General features: G+C 39.6%; 2 protein-coding genes across 4 annotated transcripts; both read left to right on the top strand.

The window, feature by feature from the left end:
* Positions 1 to 3,219: 3,219 nt before the first annotated feature.
* On the top strand, positions 3,220 to 9,707 carry LOC145767231 (uncharacterized). The gene is made up of 10 exons (XM_082579019.1): positions 3,220 to 3,727; positions 4,214 to 4,356; positions 5,191 to 5,299; positions 5,791 to 5,898; positions 6,376 to 6,508; positions 6,815 to 7,146; positions 7,467 to 7,589; positions 7,752 to 7,866; positions 7,990 to 8,115; positions 8,484 to 9,707. Exons 1-10 carry the CDS (start codon positions 3,300 to 3,302, stop codon positions 8,706 to 8,708), a joined length of 1,842 nt encoding a protein of 613 aa, XP_082435145.1. The 5' UTR covers positions 3,220 to 3,299; the 3' UTR covers positions 8,709 to 9,707.
* A 4,563-nt stretch (positions 9,708 to 14,270) lies between these two features.
* LOC145766439 (protein RUFY3-like) lies at positions 14,271 to 23,653 on the top strand. 3 transcript variants are annotated; one of them, XM_082578151.1, is made up of 12 exons: positions 14,271 to 15,477; positions 15,817 to 15,909; positions 16,104 to 16,235; positions 16,771 to 16,888; positions 17,362 to 17,463; positions 18,574 to 18,697; positions 19,235 to 19,371; positions 19,478 to 19,658; positions 20,084 to 20,200; positions 20,945 to 21,112; positions 21,595 to 21,692; positions 22,721 to 23,653. In XM_082578151.1, exons 1-12 carry the CDS (start codon positions 14,358 to 14,360, stop codon positions 22,776 to 22,778), a joined length of 2,448 nt encoding a protein of 815 aa, XP_082434277.1. In that variant the 5' UTR covers positions 14,271 to 14,357; the 3' UTR covers positions 22,779 to 23,653. The 3 variants fall into 3 exon arrangements, 2 of the variants coding, with proteins under 2 accessions (XP_082434277.1, XP_082434276.1); XM_082578150.1 differs by having other exon boundaries at positions 20,084 to 20,218; XR_014288719.1 differs by lacking the exons at positions 21,595 to 21,692; positions 22,721 to 23,653 and having other exon boundaries at positions 20,089 to 20,200; positions 20,945 to 21,070.
* The last annotated feature ends 2,561 nt before the right edge of the window (positions 23,654 to 26,214 follow it).

Here is a 26,214-nt window from a genome sequence, read left to right as displayed (position 1 = left end):
GCGGAAGGCACGCGTATTCTAGGGGGGTCCGGGGGCATGCTCCCCCGGAAAATTTTTGCAAAATTACACTTAAATGATGGATTATAGCGCTTTCTGGAAACACTTCTAGGGTAATATTTGTATGAAATTTATTAGCAGATAAACAGCTATTTTAAAGGTAGCTCTTACACACGAACGGCAAAATCTGTGTCTAAAATTAGAGAACACCAAAAACTCAGCTACACAAAAACCCAACAGAGTAAGCCATTCTGAAATTGCTTCCACAAATTAGTTAAAAGAAACGTAAATCGAGTAAATTTTGCGCGATTTACGATTTGCAAATTTATTGATGTCTTTCTGTGTGTCTAAAACAAGTCCTTGGGGGTGTAATAGCCTGATGTCTTGGAAAACGTTATAAATTTCTACAAAATTTATTATATTTTCAACAAAGTGTTCAACTTCGGATCCAAACTTTGAAAATTTGGGGGGGGCCATGGCCCCTTTCGCCCCCCCCCCCCTGGCTACGCCTATGCATGGAACAACTGTAAGTTGGTGGAAGGTGCAGAAGCTTTGACAAAGTCCAAAGAATAAATGGAATTACACAATAATCTGCAGTGCACTCAAGGTGGAAAGAATTCGTTCCGAAAACAAATGGATTCCCATGGCCTGTGGCCAGTTGGATCGTTCAATTTGTGGGATACTGTGATAAATCATAGTCTGCTTGCCGTCAGGTGTCAAGTAGTCAGGTATTAGTTCTACTGGATATATATTTGTATATGTGTAGGTAGGCTATATATACTTGTAGTAGTTTTAGGTATATATACTTGTAGGTCCCAATACGCTGTTGTGTATTGGGACATTCAGATTTAGAAGTCAATTTGAAAGGTATTTTTAACAAGTTTTGAAAGCGGACATGAGGTGGCTAGAAAGGTGCAATGTGTCTCAATGTGACTTAAAATATATTTTAAATGAAACGCTTTCATAGATAAATAATTAAGTTCTCATATGTACGTTATTGAAGTGTTTTGCAACAAAAAAGAAGGTGGTAAGCATTCATGAGTATGACGTCATATTAGGAGAAAGGTGACGCGCGGTCATTGTAAAAGTTAAGCACGAAACGTAGTGACGTAATGTCACCTGGGTGTAGCGGAAATCGCAAAGCAGAATTAGGTTGCAGTGGAAGCCCAATAGGATTGGAACTACACCAGCAACAACATTGCGGAATGGCATGAACATTGAACAGGTTAAGTGGTGGAAACGTCTCAGTGACGTTCGGAAGGTTGCTGGTTCAATTCCCACTGCGAAGTTGAGTTTAACCAAGGCACAGATACTTTAATATCAGCTAGAAGGTACGCAGACCAGCTTCCTTGCTTTTGTCACATTTTCTGCTTCCTGTAGTCACATTATTACATCAGTCAGAGGCTTAGATGTCTCCGAAGATACCATTCATACTCAGGTCTCTGGCATCAGTGGTGACATTGCTTCGTTATTTAAAATAATAGTTGAAACGTAAAACTTCCATTTGTTTTGATTCAGCTTTAAACAGTTCTTGCCAACTCACTCGAACTATTTCCCACCGAAGCTTAGACCGACATTACCTTTGTGATCTCATAATTGGCATTGTGCCCGATCACAAGGTGGATCGGTCATCATGTGGTTAGTTGGCTACTTTCAAACGTTTGATTACTTTAATTCCTGAAACCTTTGCCAAGCAGGAAGCGAATCGTGTAGTACCAGTACCACCCTACCCTTCGTGTGCAAGGGCCATGGCGTGGAGGATTATTAAAACGTTTTGCAATAAATTCAGTAATTTCACCCCTGTTTCGCAACACAGCCTCATTGTTACATCGCAGTGAGTTGGTGAAGACGCGCTCACAGCCATATATATACACAACGCGAAAAGTTTAAACTTCATCGGGCATGTGGTCTACGAGTCGATAGTTGAACATTTTAATGAGAAAACATTATCAACACTTCCCGTCCCTGCTCGCGGTATGCTCGTCTGGGAAAGTGACGTCACAATGCTGTGAACGAGGAAGCTGGCAGTTGGTTCTCAGAAGCAGAAAGTTGCCGCTTGACATGACGCGGCACAGGCAAGCGAATGGTCAGTTGGATATGGACCGGTCAGCGTGAGCAGCTCGTGTAAGCGATAGCAACAATAATAGGAGACTAGTGAAAATTTTATTGTGAAATAAAATTGTTTTAAATTAGAATTATTTTCAGGCTAATCGCGTATACGGACAAAAATAAGCAGAATCAAAACAGAAAGCAACAAAAACTAAGGTGAAGTGAATGTATCGCAGCGTTTCCACTGAGATCTAAGTAAAAACCAATAGCTTGTCAAAATATATTCTTCACGCAAGAGATAATCACTCAAATTGATAACTACCCATATGTAAACGTCTGTTTTCATCAAAGTAAATATAGACAAAAATTGTATGTTCATACAATAAGTTGCAACAAATGGGATTGCCTTCGCTTAAAATCGAACCAAACCCTTCATTGAAGCAATTCTCGCTCAGACTTGAAAACTCAGTCAGCAGCAGTGCAAATAGTCAATATTATGACGTCACTGTCGACATATTGATAACAATAACATTGTTTATGACAACAACTTTCTAACCACATTGTTAGCGTTACTTGTATAGTTACTTATACACTATACAGTTTAGATAGGTTCTCAACCTGCAGCATGGCTTACGCGTGTGCCTGTATGATAGCGTACTTCTTGATTAAGATACTTATTTGCAACAAACAGGCACAGCCTTCACACCAAAGTTCAGCATATGCAGCTGAAATAAAGGATGTTATGAAGTGCCAGTTACATTCATGATCCTGCTGTATGAGATAATTATACTTTGAAATCATATGTTAGCACCCTTTGCATCATCATTTTAACAAGTTAGTCAATATATTGCGCTTTATTTGATGCCAGCTTACTTGGGGTTATACTGTAAATGATTGTTTTATAACTTAGGGGCAGCTACAGAAAGAAAAGAGATTGAGAACCCCTGATAGTGCGAAATTAATACTTGCTCGGAAATGCAGATAAACGAGATTATTTATAGAAATGCAAACTTATGTTTTAAAATAACCGGTGACAAAGAGAAGTATGAACTAAAATAATTCTATGAAGGAATCTTGAAACAACTTATTTACAATACATCTAATTTGCAATGCAAAGTAACGTCCATGGCTTTATTTTTTCCAGCGGAATCATGATATTAAATGTCTACCATCAACTATTAGCTTTATATACTTTTGTACAATCTGTTCTTTTGAAAATAAATCAGCTCATTTTATTTGGAATTCACAAACTTATGACGTCACTTATTAGAAATAAACAAACGAAAGAAAAAATGAAATCAAAGAAAAATAGAACTTATCATAAATTGCTTTTGCACTTTCTAACATCACCATGTCATAATGGACAAAGCAAAGAATCGCCATTAGCTCGAAAAGGAAGTTTTGAATACATGGAGTTAACAGGGGAGCAAGAAAATACTGAACATTCCGATTATGACGAGGCAATAAAACAGCGACCTCTGCTGGCTCCGTTATCAGATCAATCTTTCTACAATCGTAGAAAAAGAATCCAGAAAGATCACCATGACAACGTGCGCGAACACGCGTCACGATCAGACGTGTCATACATCGAGAGCGTAATATCCTCTCATGATGAAAACGAGATACAGAAAAGCACGGAGCTAAAAGATATCAAAAATTTAATAGAAGCGGAAGTGTTCTTGTGAGTATATTTAGCAACCTTACAACTTTGCTCAAATACTTTGCAGAGATCTTAATATTTTGTTGTGCAAACTCGTTTCTTACACGAATTTCTAAAATTATCAGCAAAATTTAACTCAAACGAATATATTTTCATAACGGCTTTGATGACGTAAAACTCCCAATACATTCGAGCAGCACTGCTTCAGTTCGCCATTTATTTGACGTAATACTATGACGTCAATGAAGAACAATACCAGTATCGGCTATAAAATATACTTTACTTTGTAGTTTATATAGATTGTTGTAGGCCTACATTATAAATTATGAATACATTATAAGATTATACGGTATAAATGCCATCAAATTGATGTTTATTTAACATACTCGATGCAATAAAATCCACCCACGATATGTTTGAAACCAACCCTTTATTGATTATAACAAATTGGAAAAGTTGTTATAAACTTCAAAAGAAGCATGAACCTAATTATCTAATTTTCTACAGAAATGAGTCCAAAGGAACATCTGGTAGAGAAGATATCGGGGAAGAGTATGACATTCTATCTTCAAAACAAAGTATCCAAGAATTTAATGGTTTATCCGCTTCCGAAGATGAATGGTCGACAAGGCTGATCGAAGGATCGCCAAGTAAGTGAATTACTGGGGTTGGTAGTGATGCAAAGTTCATAAGATCACACAACAGGAAACTGCAATCTTGTTTTAATGAAACTTCTTGATAATCTGACAGTCTCCTATTGTGACGTAATAAGCATATTGGTGCTAGCAGCTGGTGACCACCTATGAACTCTTTCATTGCAGCTCATTTTTCATGTTGCAAGGACATTTTTGCAGTATGCCTGTTCTAGCGTGAACTCCATTTGTAACGGATAATTGAATTTGACAAGTTTATTGATGAGTTAGTTGTGGCAATCACGATTTTAAGCAGATTCTTTCCTTGTTACTTTATTCAGCTGGTTTCATTTTCTTCATTTGACAATTTCAATGACTTTGTTTGGACATTAAGTTATGTCTGGATTTACATAATTATACGAAGCTACATAGAAAGATTGGTGCGAGAGTTGAGAGAGTGAAAGCAAATAAAAAAGTCAATATCTGTCCAAAAACGTTTACAGTGGAGTGTAAAGTGTAGATACTGAACTCCTTTCGAAAACTATACTGTCTTCATTCTTAAGTGCTATAAATGTACAGAATATTTATTGCACTGAAACTGAAGACAGTATAGTTTTCGAAACGTTTGTTCGCTGAACATGATTTTAGTATCTACATTTTGGGTTCTTCATAGTTTAATTAGACTATCCAGGCGTTTCAACCATTTTGGTCCTAGTCAATACTGGCATGCTAAACAATTTGGAAAAAACTTTGAAGTGATATTTTTGTCTTCACTGTACATTGGTGCCAACACAAAATATTGTATTTTATCCAATTTGAGCGGCAGAAATGATAGAAACGTTTTTGTTTCAGATTTATCAAAATCACATGACACCGTCACTTGGACTGGACAACCCGGTCGTCTCGTCACGTGCCTGAACGACCAGTTGCCAAGCAACGAAAATGAACTGGCCACAACCAAGTACGTTGGAGCGTTTCCAATAGTTTGTGCTGTTAACCACAATGGCAACACTTTTGTTTCTGTTTCTGTTTCTTATGTGTTGATGTTCTTCATATTTCTTATTGTACGTTATGAAAGGAAAGATATTGTCTGGTTTGTGCTGAAGGGAAATTCATACCTGCGATGGATACAAGGCTGTATGGGAACAAGCATTATTATTATAAGTGTATATTCAAATAGAGCAAGCACGCTCTGAGTGTTCCACTTTAGGTTGAAAGTAAAAACTAGCGAGGCGAAGGATTTTCCGGACAATCGTCATCTTGATTATATCAATGTTAGTTTAGATTTGTTTCAAGCAGAAAAATCAAGAATTTCATTGTTTTTTTCTTCACAAACTATTATGCAAAATGTATTTGGTCTAAGACAGTAGGCTTAAAATTAAGTTATTATAAAAAATGAACACATGAAATAAACGCAGATAATTTAGTTATTTATCGTAATGTCTTTCTTAGTTATGACGATCAAAGATTCACTCCGACTCTGGCAAGTATTGATGAAGATGAAGAAGATCGCCCACTAGATGACGCTAACATGGTTGAACAAGGAATTGAATCATTTAAGTATGTTGTTGGTTGAACTTTACTTGATGTCAACTGGTCAAAATAAGTTTTTAAAAATCTTTTCTTCAGCAAATGAAACTATAGTATAACCAAGCAATAAATTGATGTTTTTATATAACTGAAATTAACACCATCTCAAAAATATTCTATAAGATATAACTACTGCCACCGTCATTCTGATTGCGGTTCAGAATCTTAGTTTTTTAGAATAAGAATTTTTGCAAATATCCTTGTGAGCATTGGCTTGTTTGGTTTCTTCTTAAAGAATGACTCAAATGGCGACATTTACTAACGAGAAAAATGAATGAGTTGTGCATCATCAAATTTTTATTGCAGAACAATTTAAAAAACTTTCATTCTATTGTGACGTAGTAGTGGCAGATGCTTGGTTGTCCAGAAGCAAATCGTGATATGTTCGTTTCTATGTATGTATATGTATATGTTTCTATTTTCTAACATTTGCAATCTTCCACACAGCGCGAAAGATGACAGTGAAGAAGTCGACTCTTCACAAGCACCAGAGTGTTTTCTACGAAGATCCAGCACAATCAACGATTCATGCATGGATGAATGTGAAGATAGTGGCAACCTGACTCTACCTTTTGCTGAGGTTTGTCCCATTCATGGAGCTTCTTCAACTCGCATGGTTCACATTGTCAGCGCTGGGAAGCTTGATATGGTTGCAATGTCAAACCACTCACAATTAATATTGTTTAAAAACATTAAAATTTTGCAAAAGCAACATTACTTTACCGTCAGATGGAGTTTGATAGCTTTTTTGTTTAAGATGTAACAGAGTTAGTGCATCACCACGATTGTAGTTTGTGCTTATAAAGTGTTTTGTTTATAGTTTATAGTGTGTTGTATAAAGTTCCAATTAAGGATGCAAATTCACATGTTACAACTTTTCTCCCAGAATACTTTTTCGGAAGACTTTGACAAAGATGAACCAGAATTGGCTGCTATAGCAACAGATGTGGATATGACATCAAATGACGTCTTGCAAACAACGTTCGAAGACAATACAAAGATACACAACGACGAAAGTGTGACGTCACAATCACCATCGAAAGACGTGTGTGAACATATTTCATCAGCAACAGTCTTTACACCTGATTACGTCACTCCATTACGTGATGAGCCAACAACCCCTCGAACACCCATTCTGAGGCCAGAGAGCCCTCCTGTGGTCGTGGTGGATTCCCTGGAAGATTATGTCAAAACCGTCGTGCCAGAGCATTGGTACAGGTAACCAACAAAAGTTTTCACTCAAACGAGTCACAACCTAAAACAAACTATTTCAGTAATGTAGGCCAATATGGCAAAATAGACTACTGCGTCTATTCAATATGAATACTAGAAGATTGGTACATTTGTTGCTACAAAGTATGTTTTGTTTTTCTAAGATGGAGGAGTAACAATGTTTTATAAGAATTATTTTCAAGAGTAAAAATCTGCATTTATTACAGAGATTACGAGCTCATGGGTTCGATGCTTGCTCATTGTGCTCTATTTCACATAAATTAAGCTTTCATCTCCCAAAACTAAACTTCCATCTCCATCTGCAGGACTAGATCGAGACGCTCATCCAACAACACGTCATACCGGTCAAGCTTGACTGACTCTGCCTACTCGTCACGTGAGCGATTGAACGCATTACATCACAGCAACCCTGATATTACGTTAGACAGGTAAATATGACGTTACAATTCAAATCGACAAAAGATACAAACAAAAAGTGATTGTTTCTGTTTAAGGACAGCGTTTAAGTGACGCATGTAATCTGAAATTGCCTCTCAGTGAATATCAGTATTTGGAACTCATAATAATATCATTTTACATTTTTCCTTCAGCTGTGATGACGACATTGACTTTCAGTATCTTCCCGTAAGCTATGCTGACGTCAGAGTAAGAAAAAGAAAAAAGTGGGTCAAAAGAAGCACCAGTGACGTGCACGACAATTATTATGTAAGTGTGACGTCTTTTGAAGCAAAGTTAAATTTTAGAGTTTTAGTTCCTTTCTGCACTATTTTCTAAGAAGAGAGTTTATGAACTTTGAAATTTTTTTACTCATTATTTGGTTTTGTGCAGTTCTCTGGAGAAGCACAAGGAAATAAGTTGAACACCCTCAAAAGACAATTAGCCAGGAAACTAAGCCGACGTCATCGAAAGCCTGCTGAAGAGCCGTCGCAAGGTGGAGCTAATGACAAATCACAGGTAAATATCAATGCCACGTCATAAACAAATTGCTGACGTCATAAACATTTGCTGAGCAACTAGAACAAGATTGTGACGGACTGAAGGGGAACGTGTTCAATGTAGGTGGACAAATTTGGAAGTAATTTTAGAACTTTAGGGACTAGCGGAGAAGAAATCATGATATTTCAACATATTTTATTATTTATTTTATGCAATCAGATGAAATGAACCCGTTTGTTATCATTTTGCATTCTTGTAATCATAAAAACATTCCATAGTCAAATTATTTTTGCTAGGTTTGTTCAATGCATCAAACGAAAAAATAAAAGATTAAAATACCTCCTATGAACTTTTGTCTAGTCGTTTAATTATTTTCATATTTGCAGAACACACTCTTGAAACCACATGATGAAAAATTAAGACGGAAACCTTCGCGAACGGATAGCATCCGGGACACTGTTCGAGGGATATTCCGACGTATCCGCGACAAAAAACATCGGCACAAAGAAAACAAATTGAAGAAGCGAACACGCTCCCTCCCCACGCAACTTGACAGCTGTTCCAGTTTTGATTATTACATCACAGATAGCGAAACCACCACCGAAACGTGACACATGAAACGAAACTTCGATTCTGGAACGTTTTCATTCCCATGACATTCTGGAATCAAACTTTATTCCAATTTCCTTCTTATTTTGTTTAGTTTTATATTTTTATGGTGCAATGCAAGTGAAAAGCTTTTACATTTAGTTACCGTTATGAGCCAGCTAGCAAATTGCAGTTATTTCACATAACTTTTCTTCAATCATTTGTAAACTGCAGATGAAATAAACTGCGGATATAATTATTTGCCGAAAGGTCGAGACAACAGTTTGGATCACTATTGAATCCCACAAGTTTTGAACGTTTAAAAAACGACATTTGTTACAATTTTACATTTTCAACTTTTTCAAAACGCTGAAAACTTCAACTTACTATTCGCCGAGCAGAATTTTGAACATCCTGAAGAGAGATGCCAATATAAAGTAGCCTACATCAGTAGCAATAAATATTTGTAAAAGAAGCCAGCAAACATAAATGTAACAATGCAAACTCTACCGTAAACAAAAGAGGGGCAGACTAAGCTTCCCAGGAGACTTCACTCCTCGTGAAAATTTCACCTTTGTTGAAGCTTGCTTGGATGAAGGAATGTCTTCCGGTTTACCTCAATTCAGGAATGATCTCATTTGCGTAGAAATGCTTAATTCATTCTACAACGGCTTATACTAATGAACATATTTTATACTAAAAGGTTTCAGCAGTAGCCTATCGGAATTGATACCACAGTGTCTGCATTTTTTACTCAAAATCATGCTCAAAATACACAGTTTGCGTTTTTCATTTTGTGGCGTCTTTGGAGTAGAAGACTTGAAAATATTTCTTTTGTCCTATTTTGTCAAAATTTAATATCTTCATTACAATATCTACATAATTTCCATCTACTGTAATTTACTGCCACAACTACTGCACTGGGAATTAGGCCTAATAAAAACACGAGCTGGTTGCCATAATGTGTATTCTGAGTATCCTGTAAGTTGTTGCGCTGCGCCCCACTGTAGTCTGGCTTCAACCATTTGTTGCAACAAAAAACAAATAAAAAGTTGCCAACAGTTTGTCTTATGTGACATATCAGTGGACACTGGACGAGCAAGTTCTAGGCTAAAAGGCACGAAATTATGAATTCGACGTCATGCTTTCTCAGAATCGACATCACGAACTTGAAAGTACAGCTGGGTAAACGTTCTGCTTTGGAAAAAAAATTGCTAAAAGCCACCGACTGTAAACGGAAAAACGGCAAGATCATGCGAGCTATTGTAACAATGTCAAATCTTTGCATTAACTTAATCAAACGCGTGTGGTAGCCAAGAATGTTGCTTGGGCCGGATCGAATTTGATGTGAACTGTTTTGTTGCAAATAAAAGCAAACCAAAGTGTAGCAAACACAATTTGGCTAAATGGCAACTCTGAAAAGTACTTCCCCTAAGTTGACACTAGATTTCCACTGAAATGTTGTTGTCAATCATAGAACTATTGTCAGAATCAAATTGAGGTTGAGCATGGACACCTGGAGATGTTTAGGGAGCCATGGGCTGTGGATTGAACAGCTGTTCACCAACTGAATGAAAATCTTCTGTTGTAACTTCATCCTGAAAGAGTTACATAGTTCTGAAGTCATTGTTTTCTGTAGTTGATAATATTCTTTCAAGGTATTCAGTTAGGTTTGTGTTTATAATTCTGTACATTGTTCGGAAATCGTGGCAGCTGAATATCAGGTTAAGACTTTGTCTTGCAGCTTTTGGTTTAACAAGTATATGTAACCGAGAATAGAATTTTTATACTTGTCAACATCAGAATTTAATTTATTTGTTTGTTTTACTTTTTTTTCTATTTTTTTTTTACGTTTTTACATGTTCTAGCAGAAGATGCTATTATTATCTGATGCAAAATCGATTCTTAATAAGTTACACTAAGAGGTTAGATTGTTGCGCAAATGCCTGCATTTGATGAATGTAAATTAAAATAGCTGTATGCTTCAAGAAAATTATGTTTCAACAAAATATTTACCCTAGTCTCATTTCAGTTGAGACCGGTTTGGTGCCGCTGTGCTCATTAAACAGCGCCCTGCGTACTGTGACCGAATTGCCTCCGTCTAACGCCATTGTAGGGGAGATGTGGGACCTATTCAACAGTGCCGTATTTAGACCCCTGCAAAAAAATTCTTTTGATTTTGATTTTTCCAAATTTTAATTTAATAAAGATGATGCATTGTGGGTTTTATTTACGATCAGGCACGCAGTTAAAGAGAAAAACGAAGTTTTCGATTTTGAACGTAAAAAGTAATTTTCGAAGGGTGCAGTTAATCTTTGATTAATAGTCTTAGACAGCACACTGACCAAGCTTTGATGTTGGTTAATATTGCTTGGCAGTTAGTGTAGGCAGTTGCATAGTTTCATATTTGACATTATCACAAGTAGAACGTTTTTAAATAAAATGTAAAAATGGCTGGTTGTGGGACCTATTCAACACTCGACTCAGGGACCAATTCAACAGTAAACAGACTGTTGAATTTTCAAGTTCTCATCTGAAGGGACCGATTGTGTGGTTTAACCTGCAAAAACCGTTGGTGCCATAGACATTAACTTGTCACATGGTTTCCCAGTGGCGTCGCCAGCTTATCAGGATCGGAGGGGCCAAACTTCGATTAAATGGAGTGGACCTTTTTCTTTATTGACAAATTTTCGGCATGGGGTTCGCCCACCACACTGGAGACGCCCCTGAGGTTATAACTTATTCATGTGCGTGTAAAAATACTTTTCTTTTTGCATTTTCTTTATTAAAGATGAAAAACAATAATCAGATGTTTTGGTCGGATTGATGCTGAATTGGTCCCCTGGGGGTGGGACCTATTCAACAATTCGGAAATTTTTTTAATTGGAGCAAAAATGTGTTAGAAGTTATTAAAACTTTTTAATCTTTTCACAGAGCGTAAACGTTAATGTTATTTGTGCTCGGAACAAGTTTCGGGAAATTCGGATGAAAAATATAGCTTCCAGGCAAATAAATCAAAATTTGTTGAATAGGTCCCACAATCTGTCTATTCTTGCTGGTATTTGATTGATTGGTTTATTTTATTGTACAATATGATAACAGATAAGCATTAAATGACACAGTACGGGTAATGATTATAATTAATGAACGAAAATGATAAATGTACATTGCATCATTGAAATAAGTAAACGCTTTAAGTAAAGTACAAAAGAAAGCTGGTATCCAACTCAATGAGCTTTGTCATGAAAATGCTACTCTGCCAAAGAGCATTGGAGCCAAACAACCGTCATAAATCCAAAGTTTCTGCTCCTTCAAACATGCACTGCACCCCTGTCAACGGAATTCTGATCAACAAATCTGATAAACAAGGCATCTCTGCCGCTACTTGGGCGGACTATAAATGGAATTCTGAATGGAAGTCAAGTACCACCAGACGCCATTCGTTCATACCTGACGCCGACACACGCCCCATCGGCCTGACACTACAAAGACAGGCATGCGGGTACGCCTCAACCGTCTTCGTGCGGACATCGGGCTTTTCCACTCAACCATACACCAATGGGGAATGGCCTCTTCCTCTTCCTCCTGTGAATGTGGTGCCGAATAAATGAAGTTGCCTAAGTCCAAAGATCAGTATTGCTTTGATCTATGTGTGAATATCAATGCAATGTTTTAGTAACAACGAGGAACATCAAACATGTTGTAATGTCTACTTTGTTCACAGTTAGGTTTGTTTCTCCAAATTAGTGATTCCTAACTTTTCACCAACCTGGTTTATCATCACAAGACTGTGGAAGAAGAAGAATATGTTCCTCTTCATGGTGAAGAAAGTAACTGAAGATGTTCAGATGTTCAGACTATTCTAACTCAGATGATACAATTTCCATGTGTTTTAAATTCAAAGTTTTATTTCAAATTTCTGAGCCGTTTAGCCTACTTCTATCCTTCATGGCTCGTTTATTGGGTGAGTTAGGATAAGTTAATGTTTTTGTAGTTTTATTTTAATGCTTGTGTTTCGAGTAGAAGAGTTTAAGTACATGCGAAAAAGGAAGCCAGTCTTGCTGTCCACTTGCAAGTTATGTGTCAAACGAAAGTTGTGCCCTTTTTTTGTCAATCTTAGAGCCAGAAAAAAATCGCTGGCAGAAAAATGTCAAAACTTTTCATTTAAATTTAATATCCTAGTGCCTTGCCAAAATAATCACCAGATCCAACTTTATTCAAATAAAACGTTGAATTCTATTTGAATAATTTTACATGTGAATAAGTTAATTGCTAAATTTTGAGATTGTAATAGCCTAGTGCTCGTCGTCGTCGTGTGAGCCTCTGGGGCCGAGGGTCTATCCCTTTACCACCCCAGATTCACGATGTTCTCGGACTATCACTGGAAGGCTAATAGAGAGCAGCCAGTCTTTGGTTTCATCATTCATGACACGCAGACCTTCCACTCCGTTAGGTGGCTTGAAGATAGAGCAGAGCCTAGTGCTGACCATACTTTATCAAACAAAAGAAAGGAAAGTTGTTGACCCATCCCGATACAATGCGCGGTAATCGTTCATTGCTCACAAGCTGTCATCTGATGGTTCAGCTTCTATCAGTCGAATGCTTTTGAAAATTTTTCAAAGTTAAAGCAAATTTCCTTCACTTTTCTGATTATTCTATAGCCTACATTTAAATGATTTCATCTTACAAAGGAAAATAAATTTTCGGATGTATTTCATACAATTCTGAGGATTTTTTAATGTAGGCCTAATGCGAAGTCTGCTGCAGATTTTAAATCAAAATATTTATGAATAATTTATGTAACAAGACTTTCCTAATTTCAAGAACAAAAAACGCTATTACTTAATATTTGTTGAAAAGTTCAGTTTTATTAAAATATTTGTCTTTTAAAAGTTTGTCTATTTGTATTCAAGATTATGAAATATCAGCAATAGGCTAATTATTGTATATATAGGCTATTATGGGTTATTGTTTGAGAAATTATTTTTGTTTCAAAAGTATCAGTTCAGTTCAGCTGTGACCATCACAGCAAAAACAACACCTTTCAACACAGCAAACTTAGAGAAAAAGGTAGAAGCGACGAAACGCTACCGTTAAAACGTGCTTGTGACCGAAGTTGAAAGGATTTGGCACGGTTGCAACAACTTCGGAAAAATTTAAGACAGAAAGAAAAATAAAAGAAAATGTTTCAAAAAATAAATAAAAAATTAACAACAGCCCATATAGCTTTAGCTGATATTTTCAAAAATTGTATAAATAAACATTTGATGTGAAGATCGGTCATGGTGCGTTATCAAGAGTGAATTGTTTATACTACAATGCTTAGCGGCAAATCACCACGTCCTTTGCGTAACCATAGCAACATGATGTTTAAGAATGAGATCGATAGAATGGAATAACGCAAAATTTATGCTTCAGACCGTCATTGTTGCATCATAAATAATTCAATAACTTCGAGAGTTATTGATCTGCAGCAGCACAGAAGCAGGGTGCTATTGATTTCGCTTGACAGCAGTTTCGTTTCATCGCGAGCGCTCATATGTTGCATTGGTAGTTGCTTCACAACAGTTGTTCGTTGTGCTCATTCCGTGACATTTTATTCTAGGCAGTTGCGTTTTTGTTTTTGTTTTCAAGTTGCTTTTTAGTTTTTTATTCGTACGTTTTGATAAGTTATGCCTTTGATGAAGCGACATGCGCCTTCTAGCAAGCATCATCCTTATCTAGCCGACAGTCATGAGTCTAGCTTCCAGAAGGAGTCAGTTAAGAAGCATTCCAGAGACGTGTCACGGTCTCTTAACAACATCCCAGCGATGTCTTCATCGTCTCGTGAGAACTTCATTCCAAGATCCATGAGCGCGATTGAAGAGAACTGCGAGGGATGGCGACTCCCATTCTGTGGTGTGATCCCCAGTTCTCAGCAAACAAGTAGCTCCAGGACACAGAAGTCCAAACGAAGTTCTAACAGCGAAAGTGACAAATCAGATGCTGCCATCTCGGATCCCATATCCATTCCAAGATCCACAAGCTGCAACATCATGTGTGGAAACGAAACAAAACCCAATAAAACCAACTCTTCCCCCATTCCTGTCCCAATGAGGGATTCGAGGAAGAGGAAGTCGAATTCTCGAAGCAGTGGAGGATATTTTTTTGACAAGTACATGAAACGGTTCTCAAGGAAGTATGGATTCCAGAACAAAACTCAAGGACTTGGTCACAGTGAAACTGTTCCGGAAATAAAAGTAAGTAAACCTGTCAAGAAAAGGAATGAAGTAAAAGCTATTATCAGAAGTAACCGGCAAGACATGCTCTGTGCTGAGCCAACTAAGCGAGAGAGGGCTTCGTTCTTGAGTGAGGATGCATTTGGTGATGTTGGAGACGATATGGAAGAAGAAGATGATCTTTATCCTCTACGATGTGGCTCTTCATCCCGTTGGTCAACTAACACTCCGGCCACACCACGAAACTCTCTGGTCAGTGATATTGATTATCTGGAAGAGCGGACGGATTATCCTCCATTGTCTTCCGTGTTTCCTTCCAGTCCGCCCCTGTTTTGGGGGGATTGTGGTGGCCTGGATGACGCCTACGTTCAACCCCTGTCCCCAGTGAGCAGTCTGACCGACGGTTGTGACGCATCTTGTCGTTACAGCGACACCAACAGTGAGACACTGAAGGCGATGGAGACTCTTTATCTTTGCAACTTCCACGTCACGGTGGAGGGGGACTGGTTATGTCTAAAGGAAATATGCGACGACAGTGCGCCCTCTGGTGTTCTCATTGCCAGCACCATCAAAGGTGAAAAACTTTTATTAAATTCCTTCTACTACGTAATCAACACGCTGAAGAAGTGAAATATCAGGCAGAGGTGTCAACAAAATGAAAAGTGACTGTATCAAGTGTGTGGAAAATATGTTAGTTATTTATTGAATTTATGGAACTAGCAAGAAAGTAGTTGTCACAATAAACAATATACGATGAACACTGCGATGATCGGGATAAGGCAGTAAATCTTTAAATTGTTGAAGGGTTTAAAGACGTGCTATAATGGTTGTTTAGGATTTAACCATGTTAATAATAACCGTGCTATTCAATTAGTGCTAACCACTTAGTTTTAAAAACGTCTATCCCAAGCAGATGAACCTGCTGGGGTGGAAGTAGAAGAAGCCATCAGAAATGGAGATGTGAAGAGTAGCAAGGAAATGAAGGTGGAACGAAAGAACTTGCTGGGTAGGTGAACAACTGCTGCTCATCTGTGCCCGACCGAGGTGGCTCATCTGACAAAAGCACAGTTCTGTAGCCTACTGTCGATCCAGACTTGCTTACATAACTTATACAATTGACTTAGCTTATGTTAACTTTAACTAAAGTTCTTGCCGTCGGATTACGGCCCATCACCATGGTGTTGTATCGGTTTATTTCAGGTATGGTCAAACTGTGCATCAAGGGCCTCATAGAGACCTCCCTATCCGCAGGGCACACCATGGACAGTGACCATGAGCCCTTGCAGCAGTTCTTCGTCATCATCGAGTACATCTTGAGGCATGGATTGAAAAGTGAGTGCGAGGTTCTACATTGGCTGATTCTAGATTTGCAAAATTTTAAGTAAAAACGAAAAAAATTGTTTCCCCCCGGAAAATCAATCCTGTGTTGAAGGGTGTCATTTTGCTTCAAATGATGTTCGAATTCTTCTTTGTAGATAATGATTACCATGTCGGCAATATCGGGAACTCTTGTTCGTATATTTTGAAGAGTTTTACGAAACTTACCACTGACATGTAAAACAAAGTAACATGAAGAGATTCAATATATTCATTTGTAAGCAAGTAGGCTACTGGATTGCATTGAACGTTTATCACACATCACTGTGTGCTCATCACACATCACTGAAATTTAGCCACATTTAAGGGAAAAAAATAGAAAAGTTAGAGATCCATAAATTTAATGGAATAGAAACCTGAAAACGAGAAGTTAAAAGAATGCTTAAATCTGGGAAATCCTGTAATCAGGATCCAGGTTTCAAACGGTGTCTCAGGAATCGAGTTGAAGATGTGTCTCCCCTTATGATCAAAACGTTGCTTCTTGTTACAGCACCGAAGAACTTCTTCACACAAAACAAGTACTTTTGGCCACCGCTAGAAGCAGTAGAAAAGCTGTCACCGAGCGCTTGTGACATCACAAACAGTGTAAGAAGCCTCCCAGGTATCAGGTACGAGTGTGGAGTTGCTGCTTGTTGCGTCAAAATGCGACCAATAGGAAGGCATCAGTATGTGATTGGCTGAACAAGTTGGTGAATTAGTGATTCTTTAGTGTATTTAATTAATTAATTAGTGCATTCTGTAGTCCGAAGGAATGATGATCCGCAACCCTCTATCTTGTATGATCTCCATACTGAGTCCCAGAGAACAATGTGGTATTAAAAAACATACTGCTGACTACCTCATGTTTGTGTTACAATTAGATACCAGGTCTTGCAGTAACTCAGCGATGAAGCATAACATCCTAACATGGTGTTTCACAACTTATCCTGCAGTCCAAGATCTTTCTCATACGAAGCACAGCACCGATCATATCTTTACAGGCGCTGTGTTGATGCAAATCGAGTTGGTTTGATGTGAACAGGATATTTCGTTTGTTCAATTGGCCTTTAGTTTTATCAATTGACGTCATTTCCTCCGACAGAACCCACCTGGGAAAGGGAAGGGCCTGGTTGAGGCTCGCACTCATGCAGAAGAAGCTTTCCGATTATTTCAAACTCTTTATCGGGAACAAAGAAATACTCAGGTGAGGTAACCAGGGATTCATACTATAGGGATCGCCAACTCGGCTAGAAATCCGACAATCGGAGTGTAAAAGTGTTGCCAGATAGATTTTATATTTTTAGAAAAAAATATTATTTTGGCATTTTGTAAAGTAGTAGTTGCCCAAAACTTGCCCGTAAATAAATATTTTAAAACTAATCTAAAGTAATTTTATTCTTCACAAATCAAACTATCATATTTTTGGCAAATTTAACCTCTCTTGTACATAAAACATATTACTTGAAAAATAATTACCGGCTTCAACACTTAAAACATGAAGCTCTTTATTCCTGAGGTGTATTTTTAAGTTTCTCATTTTTTTTTATTCTTAACTGGTTAGTATAACTTTTTTTAAACCTGCAAGTTTTATTTAAGTTTTGCACATAAATTCAGCACATTCTTATTGCAAAGTAACACAACTACAAACTACTTTAACTCAATCTTGTGCAACTTTAAACGTCAGGTTAGTTTTAAACGGACAAGCTTTGGGCGACCACTAATCTTTAAAAATGCCAAACTAATATTTTTTCTAAAAATATAAAAAATATCTGGCAACACTTTTACACTCCGATTGTCGGATTTCCAGCCGAGTTGGCGATCCCTATACTATGAATCCCTGGAGGTAACGTGACGGCAAGAGCCGCAAATTTTTTTGGCTTTTAGCGAAAAAGAGCGTGCTCTCTACAGTACAAAGTAATAGAAAAGAAAATAATGAAACTGTATCTGCACAAGTAAACAAGTATCTCCTTGTAGAAAATTCTTTTGAATTGGTTTCTTCTTATATCAATGTACTATTTTATCTGAATTTATCATAAATCTCGGTAGCTGTTGCCAAACAAGGCCATCGCATTTTTTACATGTTTCAAACTCATTAACATTTGGCCAATCACCGATCAATCAATCCCCATCAATTCAAAAGAACCACTGCGTTTATTGGGAACGTATTGTGATGCAGTGTATCGCGTGATACATTTCAAATAAAAAAAATGTTATAACCGGCACTGGAGACGAACCTAGGTTCATCTGAACCATTTACAATCGGCCACAAGTGATTGACAGGTTTTTATTCTTAATGAAATATTTCTATCGCCAGGGAGTGGTATGAGGAGGGGGCCCTTGTCATGAACGAAGAGGCGGTGGTGTTAGTAGGACACCTAGTGGGCCTTAACTGCATCGATGCAAACTTGTGCATGAAAGGTCATGATCTTGACAACCAGGTGAGAGTGGAGTGGTTTTGTGTGAGGTGGTGTTGGAAGCATGTTTCATGACGAGGGATTTGTTAGCGTCACTTCAACGTTTTCGGATCACGTTTACATCTTAGAATGACTTGCAGTGTAAGTCATTCTAAGATGTAAGTGTATTTTAAGATGTCAGTGTAAGTCATTAGTTTTTGATATTTGTTGATTTTCATCTTAGTTTGCAGTTTAGTCTGAGCAATACTTTCCCATATGTTATGTTTACTGTGATGCTTTGCCGATGTAAACACAAGGTCCTTGCATATAGTGCGGATATAAAGAATTGAACCAATGCTTTATCGATCACCAAAGTCTTGATGGCTAGTGTAGAGGCTACACCGATATGGCTAGCTAAACACAATGCTCGCTGTTCTATAGTGAGGTAGTGCTGACTCCAGGAAGATTGCTCCTCCTCAACAAACCATTCCACCACCAGTGATTTGAGCTGAGAGTTTATAACACTACGCTGCCATCTAGCGGCTGTGAATTTGTAAAATGTGAATTGATTGTATATTCCAGGTCACTGTGATTGACTACAGCTTGTACATGAAAGATGGACGAGGTGGCATGAACCAGTGTGAGAACGATGATGTCACAGAGGAGTCAGTGATGCATAAAGTTGTCAATCAGAAAAACTACCTGGAAGAACGCAATAGGTTGGCTGAGTGACTAAATATTGTTTTGGTGCTGTGTTCGAATCCCACTCAAGCTTCTTTCACTTTATTGCTTATTATTTGTTTTTACCGTATACTCTCTTTTCAGACATTTGGAAACGACCTCAAGTGAACTTCATAAGAAGGCGGAGCTTCTTGAATCAACCAATAAGAGCTTGGCTAATGAGCTGGAGATCGTGACGTTGCAGCTGGAGGAGATGAGGAACGAGAAGGACCGCGCGGTCAGCGAGAAGATTGACATCACAGCATCCCATCAGAGGACACTGGAGGTAGGTGGATGTTGTCTCTTCAAAAGAAGGAAGTACTGGATTCTTCCACCTTCACGTTACTATTGCGTTCATTAAATGAATTTGTTTAAAAAATGTTCATCCTCGGACTGGGAAAGCTTCTTTGAAGATTTATTCCTGACAGTTTCGTAGAGGCTTTGAACCATTGACGCAGTCCCGGTTATTGAGATTGGCAAGAGTGAAGTTTCCGATTGTTGTTAAAGTGTTGTTACTGGTGAATTATTTCATCCACTAGGTGCCACTGAATGGAGAGCTGCCCTACGTCCATTGTCCAGCTGCACAAGGCCAGACTTGAACCATTGCCGCTCTCGGCTTATCAATGCGTAGACAAATTCTTCCATCATAATTGTAGCATTGTCTTTGTACGTAATCATGATGCGGATATCTGATTGATTGGTTTCCACTAGGACAGAGAGAAAGATCTCGACGCTGAGCGCGAGACATTGCGCCAGTCAAGATCAGACCTCGACGAAATGCACATGCGCATACAGAAACAACTCGAGCATGAAGTCAGCATGCGACAGGTGATGACGTCACAACGGGTAAATTGGTTTATCAATTGTTTTAAGTCTGGTTAACGTCATCAAGAGAAGCTACCTTGCATCATCTTAGTTCCGCACTGCTGAGTTATAATGACCAATGATTAAACTGCATGGGTTTGATATCAAGTCAAACTTTGGTTTCTGTCATAAGCAGCGCTTTGGAGCAGGCTTAGATGTAAGCTGCTCCAGCTCCGGAGCTCTCTTTTATCATAAATTAGCTCCAGCTCCTGCTCCGGAGCTTATTGTTATCACTGCTCCAGCTCTAGCTTCAGACTCCGAAAAGTGCTTTCATTAAAATAATGACGACATATCAGTTTAATTTTTGCCTGCAGTCAACTGTTGCTAAAAAATTGCACAACTTTGAGAAATTTAAGGTACTTTCATCAAAAAGTCATGCGGAACTGAATTTCAAAGCATATTCGCCAACTAGACGTCTGATTACGCAAATAATTTCTTAACTTTGTGAAGGGTTGCAGTTAAATTATGTGAATTCAGCTAACGGTAGTGGCATCTTATGAAATACATCGGAATCGGAGCTATTTTCTAAACAACTGGCTCCAGCTCCACTTGAATATCACGTAGAGCTCCGGCTCCAGCTCCGTTGAAAATGCACGGCTCCGGGGCTCTGGCTCCAAAGCCCTGGTCATAAGGGATGGTGACCTGACACTATGGCCTAATTGTGAAGTCGATCCCGTCACAGTGAGTGATTGTGACGTACTATTCCAGGATATGGAGAAGGAGCTGGAGCTTCAGATGGTTCTGAAGGAAGAGTTGGAAGTTGCCATGAAGATGCTGGAGAAGGATATCTGTGACAAGCAAGGAGGTCTAGTGACGTTACGACAGCAGCTAGATAACGTTAAAGTGATCAATACTGACATCTACAATAAGCTGCAGGTGAGGTAGAAACGCTTCTAGAAATATAAATCTTTGTATCTTATTTGGTTTCACCCTAACCTCATAAATGGGCCATTGCTGCAGCAGCGGTCAGCAACTGACGTGTGATAGCGTCATCTTTATTTTATGCCGTAATAATGACTAATTGATCTGTCAAACTTTATGGCCGGTCGTGAAAATGGCACCAACTTCAGCTCTGTCCATTGTGGTAAAAAGGGCGCCGACGGTCGCAATGGCCCAGTCAGCAAATAACTCGTTTTTACATCGACTCAACGTTTGTAGACCTAAATCTAAAACAATTTTACAAAAGGACTGACACTGAAAACAAATGCGTAGAAATTTGTCTTGGTTTGATGCTGAAACAAATACTTGCTAACTCATTCCACTTTATTTGGAAGGCACGGTTTGGAACCATGTAGGCTATCCATGTTCTTGTTAGTTCGTTTCAAGAGTGTCGGCTTCACGATTATTATTTTTTTCAGTCAAAAACAGTTATGGAAGAAAAAAAGAACAAAGCGATTGAAAAGTTGCAAAGTGAAACGGAAACATTGGCAAAACAAGTCGCCAAACTGCAAAGCCAGTGAGTGGAAATTGTCGACCAGTCAAATTTCGGCTGGAAAATTTCTTTTTGTTCACAATTCACTTTTATATAAGTTCATGGCCTTGTAATATAAAACGTAGCCTCCTGTTTTATTCAAACAGTGAGACAGTTGATTCCAGTCCAAATGGTTTGGCATGATAAACATCTGTCCAGGTTTTCCAAATATCCTACGAACCATAATACAATTTTGGTTCACCCTCCTATTTTTCACACCCTCCTACGTAACGTTAAGTGTGACGTTTGCATACAATAAGGGACTTCTAGGGTTTGCCGTAATGTTACGCCCCTTTCAAGGGATTCATGAGTGGTTTCAACGAGCTTTTCATTTCTTAATAGTTATGATTTCTCAATAATGGAGAAACCAAAAAAAAAAAAAAAGGAAAACCAAAAGTGAGATGGAGGGACTACATTGACAAACAATGCAATACAACCAATTGGTACCAACTAGCACATAATCATGTAAAGTGGCATGAAAAGGGGAAGGCTTACGCTCTACAGTGGGCTCTCACAGGCTGAAAATGATGATGATGATGATGAATAATGGAGAAAATTGATAGAAATCTATTGTTAGCCAAGCGACTTAATCTAAATTTCAATTTCAACAAAATAATTACAAGCTCGAATTCCGCATTTCAAATTTTGTTTTGCAAATTTGATTTTGTTGATTTTCTGCTGATGTCATAGCTAGCTTACATGTCAAGTTTTCTGTATCAGTTTTGGAGGTTGATTACAGGATGTGTTTGATCAATCAATTTCAATCTAAATTCTCTTGTCATCACTGATTGTATTTTCCACATTTACTAAGTTAGCTTATATTGATTCAAATAATTTTTCTCTTTTTCAAATATCGAATTAACAAACTCCAACTAAATCTGATTTTTCCGAGTTTAACTGGCAACCCTGGTTCCGACATTTAAGAATTCTTTTCAAGGCAGCTATGAAGCTGATTGCAGGATTTCATTTAAATTTGGTTGTTCACATTTTCTAACTTTGTTATTTTCACTCAGATTGAGTCAGGAACAAAAGAAAGTTGAGAAGAGCCGGTTCGACCTGGTGTGGATATGACAAGCGTTGTTGCTGCCCCTAGCGGTGATTTTGGTTGCATTTGTCATCTCTTGAATGAACAATTGGAAAGAGTTAAAAGAATTCCTTCAATTCCTTTTTTGGAGATAAAATATTTTAATGTAAATTAATGATTCACCACATTCGCTTTTACATAAAATCTTAATTTTGTTCATTTGCAACCACAAGCGGTGAAATTACATGAAAACACTAATCACACAATGCAGTTATGGATTATTATTTATGACGTCATGTGCTATCACCAGTCGTTGCGCTGTGGCATTTTATCAAAGGAACATTTACACTATCTAGTTCAATTTTCACTTTTACATTTTTTATATTTTGTGCTTTGTAATTCCTGTATGTTAAACTGTTTGTATATTTTCTTGAAGATGGTTTTCTTTTTGTGTGCAAGCCTAATAAGTTACACCAGGTAGTCAGGTACGTGTCGGTATGTCTTTGTCTTCTCGATTTATTTCTACTTCTATTGGTAGTGCAAAGTTTTGTGAATGTTTCTGAATCTAAGAAGCTTCTTGCATCTTTTGTTGCCAAATCATGTAGACTATCATGTAGTTAATCTTTGAGGTGAGACACGTTGTCCCACCCACATATCGGGTTCCCTCTGGGTAAGCAGCTTACTGCTACTTTTATTTTTAAGATGACACTTTATCAAAGATATTTTGTTGCTCTTCATTTCAATCAAGCCTGCCACATCATTTCTAATAACAATGGCGATTGTGTTCGGATGCAGGAGTCGATTTTATCTTCTGCTCAATCAAGTTGTTCAAGTGCAGCTGCTGTGGGCGCCACGTGCTGAAAATATTCAAACTATGCTTGGTGATTTTGTCGCAATACAGAATACATTTATGTCTACCTGGCTTCTGTGGTGAAAGGTCTGTTTGTATCGGGTGCTGTATAGAATAAGCTACCCGCTCATGTCAAGGCCGTCCAGCAAGACGACGATACCCCTTGGCACTGCGTGGTGGCAAGAGGTAATCCGGGCATAGGACATTTGTTCGATTATTATGGACAGTGCAACGTTTCATCAGATCTTTTTCGTCGTATGAGCTGTTCTTCCGGACTATATGTTTGGGCATGATGTCATCAGCCACTCGACAGTCTCGTCATCCAGAGCCTTCAGTCCAAGCGTTCCATGTGGTGGTTGATGGATTGGGCAGTCATGGACGACATGATCTACTGTCTGGTCTGTGGCGCTACACTCGCATCCCGGTGAGGGAGCCAGGCCCCATCTGCACATGTCTGAACGAAAGCGACCGACGCAGGTTCGTAGGCGGTTAAGCCGGACCCACGCAAGTCTTGCGAGGGACATTCCCGGAGGGTGGGGATCGACGTCGGGTAGGAAATCACGGAGTCGGGAGGTGTTGTTTTGCCACTCCATGTGTAGTTCGTCCAGTGTGCCGCACTTATTCCAAGATCTTCAACGTTGTTCAGAAGCTGTCGTGCGGCGGGCACAAATGGGCGTCTTGATTTCAGTCGCTGCTGTCCTCCAGGTAAGGTTAGGCGCTGGAGTGTACTGTGGAGGAGGTGGTCGGGGTCCAGTGCACGACGAGCAAGGGAAATCATGGCTCCTTTACAGCGAAGCTCAGCAGGTTGGATGCCTGCAAGGATGGGAAGGTAGTCCGTTGGAGTGGGACGCAGACATCCAGTCACAGTGCGTAGTGCGTCATTGATGGCGGTGTCAATGTGGCGGGTGTGAGAGCTGCGGCACCACACTGGTGCGCAGTACTCAGCGGTAGAATGGACGAGGGCCAAAGTAGTTGTGCGAAGGGTTTTCGCATCAGCTCCCTAGCCGGAACCCGCCAGCCGCCTCAAAAGTGCAACGCGCGCAGATAGTTTTTTGCGCAGTGACTCCAGGTGTCGTCGGTACGTGAGTGACCTGTCCAGGGTAACGCCGAGGTAGGTGGGTTCGGCGCAGTAGGGGAGGTGTTCGTCATCGGTGGTAATGTTTATCTCACGTTTTGCTTCCTTGTTGTTTAGATGGAAGGCCGCCGACACTGTCTTTGCCTTGCTGAGCTGTAGCTTCCATTTCTGGAGATATGTTGATATAGTTGACATGTCCTGGCTTAGGTTCCTCTCCATTGACTGCCAATCTCCGGCTGGATGCAGGAGAGCCAGATCGTCTGCGTGAGCATACTTCCTGAAGATGGTGTCAGGCAGGTCATAGATGTAAGTGTTAAAGAGGAGGGGAGCCAGGACAGAGCCCTGTGGGACGCCGTTCCTGAGTCGACGTAGTCTACTTCGTCGGCCGCTACCGGTGGAAAGGGTAAAGCTGCGGTTTTGCACAAGTTCCATAATCATATGGACCATGTGCCTGTCAGGAAGGAGACGGAGTAGTTTGCAGGTAAGGCCGCTGTGCCATACAGTGTCGTAGGCAGCCGTGAGATCGACAAACACGGCGCCAGCCTTCTTTTTTGCCGAGAAGCTGTCCTCGATGTCTTGGGTCATCAGAGTGACCTGGTCTACGGTTGATCTTCCGTGGCGAAAGCCGGCTTGTTCCCGAGGGAGCTGAGGGTCTATTATCGGTTCGACACGGGCGTAGATAAGTCTCTCGAGTATCTTTAAGGGGATACGGAGCAGAGAGATGGGGCGGTAGCTCTTCGGATCCCCTGGGGGCTTCTTCGGCTTTGGGACTGCAACCACTAGGGCTCTTCTCCAGATTCTTGGGATGCGCAGGTGACGCAAGCAGCAGGAAAGGAAGTCTTTTGACCAGGACCTCATAGAGAGGGCAGCTTGGAGTATTAGTTTCGGGCATAGGTGGTCAAGGCCCGGGGATTTGCCTAGCTTTATGTGCTGGAGGGCGGAGGCAAATTCTTTCGGGGTAAACTCACCAGAGATGTTGCCCTCGACAGGTGTTGGGGGTTGGGACCTTCCAGAGGTCCGTCATTTCCTTGAGAACGGACTTGTCTGATTCACGGTCTCTCGTTCTGTGCACTCCATTTTTCACAAGTTGTGAGGCGATGGCATTTGCTGAAATGGGGCATTGGCGACGAGAGGCACGTGATCTGCCAGTGAGGTTGTTGAGTGTACTCCATGCTGTGCGGTTGGAGTGCGTGAAGTCGATTGAGTCTATGGCTTCTGTCCAGCGCTTCTTCCTCTTTGAATCCAATTTTGCCAGCAGGGCTGTTGCTGAGTTGGTGGTGACGGTGCCCTGGGGGGAACGGAGGAAGTCGCGATAGAGCCTGTCGCATTCCACATCCCAGCAAGGTAGGCTATAGGCTATAGTTTTTCCGTCGACCTCGCGGGATGGAGTCTTTTGCCGCAGATATGATTGCATCATAGAAGTCCTGGTAGGCTTCATCCACTTTGATGGTGTGTGGGGATGGGAGGTACTGCGTAGCTTCGTTTGTGAGGAAGCTGTAGTATTCCCAATCGGCCTTTCTGAAGTTCCATCGCTTGACAGGCTTGCTCAGAATAGGTG

This window comes from Aplidium turbinatum, chromosome 3, assembly GCF_918807975.1.
Source record: "Aplidium turbinatum chromosome 3, kaAplTurb1.1, whole genome shotgun sequence".
NCBI lineage: Eukaryota > Metazoa > Chordata > Ascidiacea > Aplousobranchia > Polyclinidae > Aplidium > Aplidium turbinatum.
Note: the sequence above shows the minus strand (reverse complement) of the source record. Positions and strands in the feature narration are given on the sequence as shown.

What these genes read in the sequence shown, in the direction of transcription:
- LOC145767231 (XM_082579019.1), top strand. Translation starts at nt 3,300, where the DNA reads ATGACGTCACTTATTAGAAATAAACAAACGAAAGAAAAAATGAAATCA. An exon ending in CCTGATATTACGTTAGACAG is followed by an intron (nt 7,590 to 7,751) that starts GTAAATATGACG and finishes TTTTTCCTTCAG; the next exon opens with CTGTGATGACGACATTGACT. An exon ending in ACGTGCACGACAATTATTAT is followed by an intron (nt 7,867 to 7,989) that starts GTAAGTGTGACG and finishes GGTTTTGTGCAG; the next exon opens with TTCTCTGGAGAAGCACAAGG.
- LOC145766439 (XM_082578150.1), top strand. Translation starts at nt 14,358, where the DNA reads ATGCCTTTGATGAAGCGACATGCGCCTTCTAGCAAGCATCATCCTTAT. An exon ending in GGAACGAAAGAACTTGCTGG is followed by an intron (nt 15,910 to 16,103) that starts GTAGGTGAACAA and finishes GGTTTATTTCAG; the next exon opens with GTATGGTCAAACTGTGCATC. An exon ending in ACATCTACAATAAGCTGCAG is followed by an intron (nt 21,113 to 21,594) that starts GTGAGGTAGAAA and finishes TATTTTTTTCAG; the next exon opens with TCAAAAACAGTTATGGAAGA.